Here is a 3,613-nt window from a genome sequence, read left to right on the forward strand (position 1 = left end):
GGTGTCAAAATGGCTGTGACGGTCAATTTACGTGAGCAATTTCCGTTTTAACGTTTGACGAAACGAAGCTAACACCTCGCATTCTTTAAACGTTCGCTCCGCCAAGGACATCGACTCTGTGTTGCATTTCACCGATGATATCTTGTGGAGGAGGTTCGTACTTTCAGCAGTTCCACTTAGACAAAAAAAAAAGCACTTTCTCTCTAGTTTAGCATCAGGAGACAGATATTTTACCCTACCCCTTCACAACCAAAGTACCGTCTGACTGCGGTTAGAAATACGATGGTATTACTCATTGACCTTAAAATCTATCTATCTATACCAATCTGTCTATCTAATTACACGTGCGTGTATTAACACTTATATACATAGAGAGACATGTGAATATACATGTAACTGTAAGCTTATAAATTTAAAAATCCAAAAACAGGCAATGACTTCTTGGAACATGTCATAACATTCAATTCAATTAAAGACAAATACTCAAAATATTGTTTTTTGTTTCTTTCATACTCATCTTATAAAGGTTGTGAATGCCATACCCCGAGTAAAAAGAATTCGTAATCTAATATTTGGTCGATTGCTGTACAAAATTCACATGTCTATGAGTCGATTACGTTACAGGTCACTACCTGGACGCCTACATCTCAGGCTGACAACATAACGGTATATATAGTGGTACAACTTGTATCACATGTCTATCTAGATGTTCAACAGGTCGCAGCTGTGAAAAAGTTGATAGTGTTGATGTTTGTGTTATTTCTCCTGAAGTTGGCTTTCTCTTTGCTGGAATTTTTTTTTTTTTTTTTTTTTTTTTGCTGTTGCAGTCGATGAAAATATATTCTCTGACGCACATCTTCATGCCCTGACTGGAGATAACTATAACGATTTCTGAGAGAGTCACTGGTCGACAGTGATTAAATGCTGTGGCACCAATGCTCAGAGCATCATCAACGTGAATAACAACAACTCTTGACGGATGATGAATCGCGTTGCTTAATTTGTAGAAACGTCGTGCATTGGACAAAAGATGTGAAAGAGCAGAAAATTTCCTACAGAAACAGACAAAACGTACAGGCCATCTGCATATATCCCGACCGCTTTCATTCTTATAACAAAAGTCTCCATATTGGTACCGGTGCATCGCAAAACTTGAGTTGAAACAAAGGTGAGTCAACTCTTGTGGACATATACACAATCATGATACACGGCTGATGCAATCAATTCTGTTAAAAACTATACATACAATCTTTTACAGACTATCATGATCGTGTACCAAGATTACACAGATTTGTGTCAAAGAAACAGACCGAAATAACATTGAGCCCTATGTTATGTTGGCTTCGTCAACATTATCTGGGATAGTACTATTGGTGAATTTTATAAGAGCCGCATATTTTGTAACGCTACCTTTTATGGCGTTTGTCTTGCTTTAATAGATAAATGAGCTGTGATAGGGTAAAATCTTTAAAAGAGCAAATAATACATTACATTCGATCAATGACCGTTTATCACGAGCCGTGTACTTTGTGCACATGATGATGATAATTGGTGACAAAATGTTTAAAACTATGTATTAAACTTAAGAGAACTACAAGAACAGGGCGGTCATATCTCTTGGCGATTTTGTAGTTGTCGATTACTCTCCTTTTAGCTGTAATTAACATAATGGTTGGGGGAGGGCAAAGTTAGAGATGAAGGTTTTTACCAAATTTTGGTTCGTGTGCATAATCTTGTTTATGCATGGTCTTTCAATTTCGCTGTTACGCTGGGGTACATGAAAAATTGCTACATGCCATCGTGCTACGATTGTTTTTCGGTATGATTCACACACGCATCACGAACCCAATCCGCTGTTCGCTGCTTCCGCTGGTCTTTGTCTGTCCTGGTCACTACACCATGCGCCTCCAGCTTGTCTCTCAGCTCGTCCATACACGTCCTGTTGTTATTGCTGTCGTTGCTCCCATTCTCGCCAGCTTGTTCTTTCAAGTTTGAGTCCTGGTTCTGGCCGAGCGAGGACCTCTTTGCCGCTGCCGCTCCGGTGCCAGCCCGGCTAGGAGGCGAAGAGTCTGTAGGACGCTTCAGCCAAGGATCAGCAACGTACTTGTGGATTTGAGACACTGATCCCCTGCGTTCGGCTTTCGGTTCTAAGAGCTTCCGGCAAAGTTTTAGAAGTTTGGGTGTGAAGTTGCGCCAGGCAGGAGGAGCAATGGTTATCTTTCGTTTCTGCCATCGCACAAATTCCTCAAAGCACGAACTTCTAGTCTGGTCGGCTTGTTCCCATGGAAACATCCCCGTGAGTACGCAAAACAGCATCACTCCAAAGTGCCATGAATCTTGGCTGGGTTCTACAGCAAAACTCTCATTCTCTAATGCCTGACAGACTTCGGGTGGTGAATAGGGAATCGATCTTGCATTCTTACGAACCAACGACCCGCGTCGGCGCGTGCGACCAAAATCGGAAAGCTTCGCGACAGTGAGATCTTTGTCAAAGAGGAGGACGTTCTCGGGCTTAACGTCCCCGTGTACAAGGCGCTTGGAATGTAGAAACGATAGAGCGGCTGCAACCTGGGCAAGGCAGGACTTGGCCCTGATTTCATCTAGTCCTTTCTGAGGTGGAATTGCCTCCAAGAGATCTCCGTATGGCGCGTATTCCTGCAGCATCATGTATGCGTCAGTAGATTCAAAGGTATCCGGAAGTGTCGCGACAATTGCTGCGTGAACAGACAACTCGCAGCTTAGCGTGGTCTCGCGATTGAATTCCTTGAATTTAATCGAGTCTTTCTTGACTTGTTTCAACGCGTAGCGAACCCCTGTACGCTTATCCACGATCAATTCTATCTTGCCGTAATTGCCTTCTTTAAGCACCCCTATGGGTGTGTAACGCTGGGTTCCCGGAAACGGGGACACTGCTGTTGAAGAGTCTTGACCCCCTGACCCTCCTGTGCTTTCACTTAACTTCCGCTGTGCCATCGTGTCCATGAGCGACATCTGCACCAAGAGTGGGTACGAAACCACTTCACCTGGAAATCATAGAAGTAGAACAGACTTCCCACTTGCCACTGGCTCTCGAGGGTATCGCTTTTAAACCATGTCTCTATGTAGCACGATCACTATCCATGCGTACTACATACACTCTTTGTCATTATCAAAATTTCCCTGGCTGCTGTTTGTCTTTATCCTCCAGTGATTTCGGCAGAAGCTCCAGACGTTTCATTGGAATATCTTTAGACTGATAACATTAGCTTCAGTTTAGAATCAACAAAATATGTGGCAGGCTTTTCAGCATTACTATCATCCCGCGCAACAAACACACCATCATAGCGCTCTCTTGGTATATCAACACTCTTATTGAGAAATTTTCTGAAGAGCTAGTGACTACACAATGCCATTAAAAGTCAGCAGAGTCGGGAGAATGCACGCGTTACTTACTTAAATTCCGATTTGCAGCTGTAGCATTTTAGAAGCCCCGTTGAAATCAAAACACTGATGTGATACTATTTGTTGGCTCTTTGAGACATTTAACGCTCCGCAAGCAGTCGATGAAAGGTGCAAACATCTATAAACGCTTTGATGATATTTTCCTTTTGATCATGCAGTTGAATATCCTTAG

The 3,613-nt window shown here is 42.6% G+C and overlaps 1 protein-coding gene across 1 annotated transcript; it reads right to left on the reverse strand.

Annotated features, from left to right (window-relative positions):
* Positions 1 to 1,803: 1,803 nt before the first annotated feature.
* LOC139733469 (serine/threonine-protein kinase SBK1-like) lies at positions 1,804 to 2,973 on the reverse strand. Its single transcript, XM_071644285.1, has one exon. The coding sequence runs from the start codon at positions 2,971 to 2,973 to the stop codon at positions 1,804 to 1,806; it is 1,170 nt and encodes a 389-aa protein (XP_071500386.1).
* Positions 2,974 to 3,613: the final 640 nt, after the last annotated feature.

Source organism: Diadema antillarum, unplaced genomic scaffold (genome assembly GCF_040938485.1).
Source record: "Diadema antillarum isolate AM-2024a unplaced genomic scaffold, OU_Dant_1.0 seq00000477_RagTag, whole genome shotgun sequence".
Classification (NCBI taxonomy): Eukaryota; Metazoa; Echinodermata; class Echinoidea; order Diadematoida; family Diadematidae; genus Diadema; species Diadema antillarum.

Coding starts and splice junctions, on each gene's coding strand:
- LOC139733469 (XM_071644285.1), bottom strand. CDS start 2,973: ATGGCACAGCGGAAGTTAAGTGAAAGCACAGGAGGGTCAGGGGGTCAA.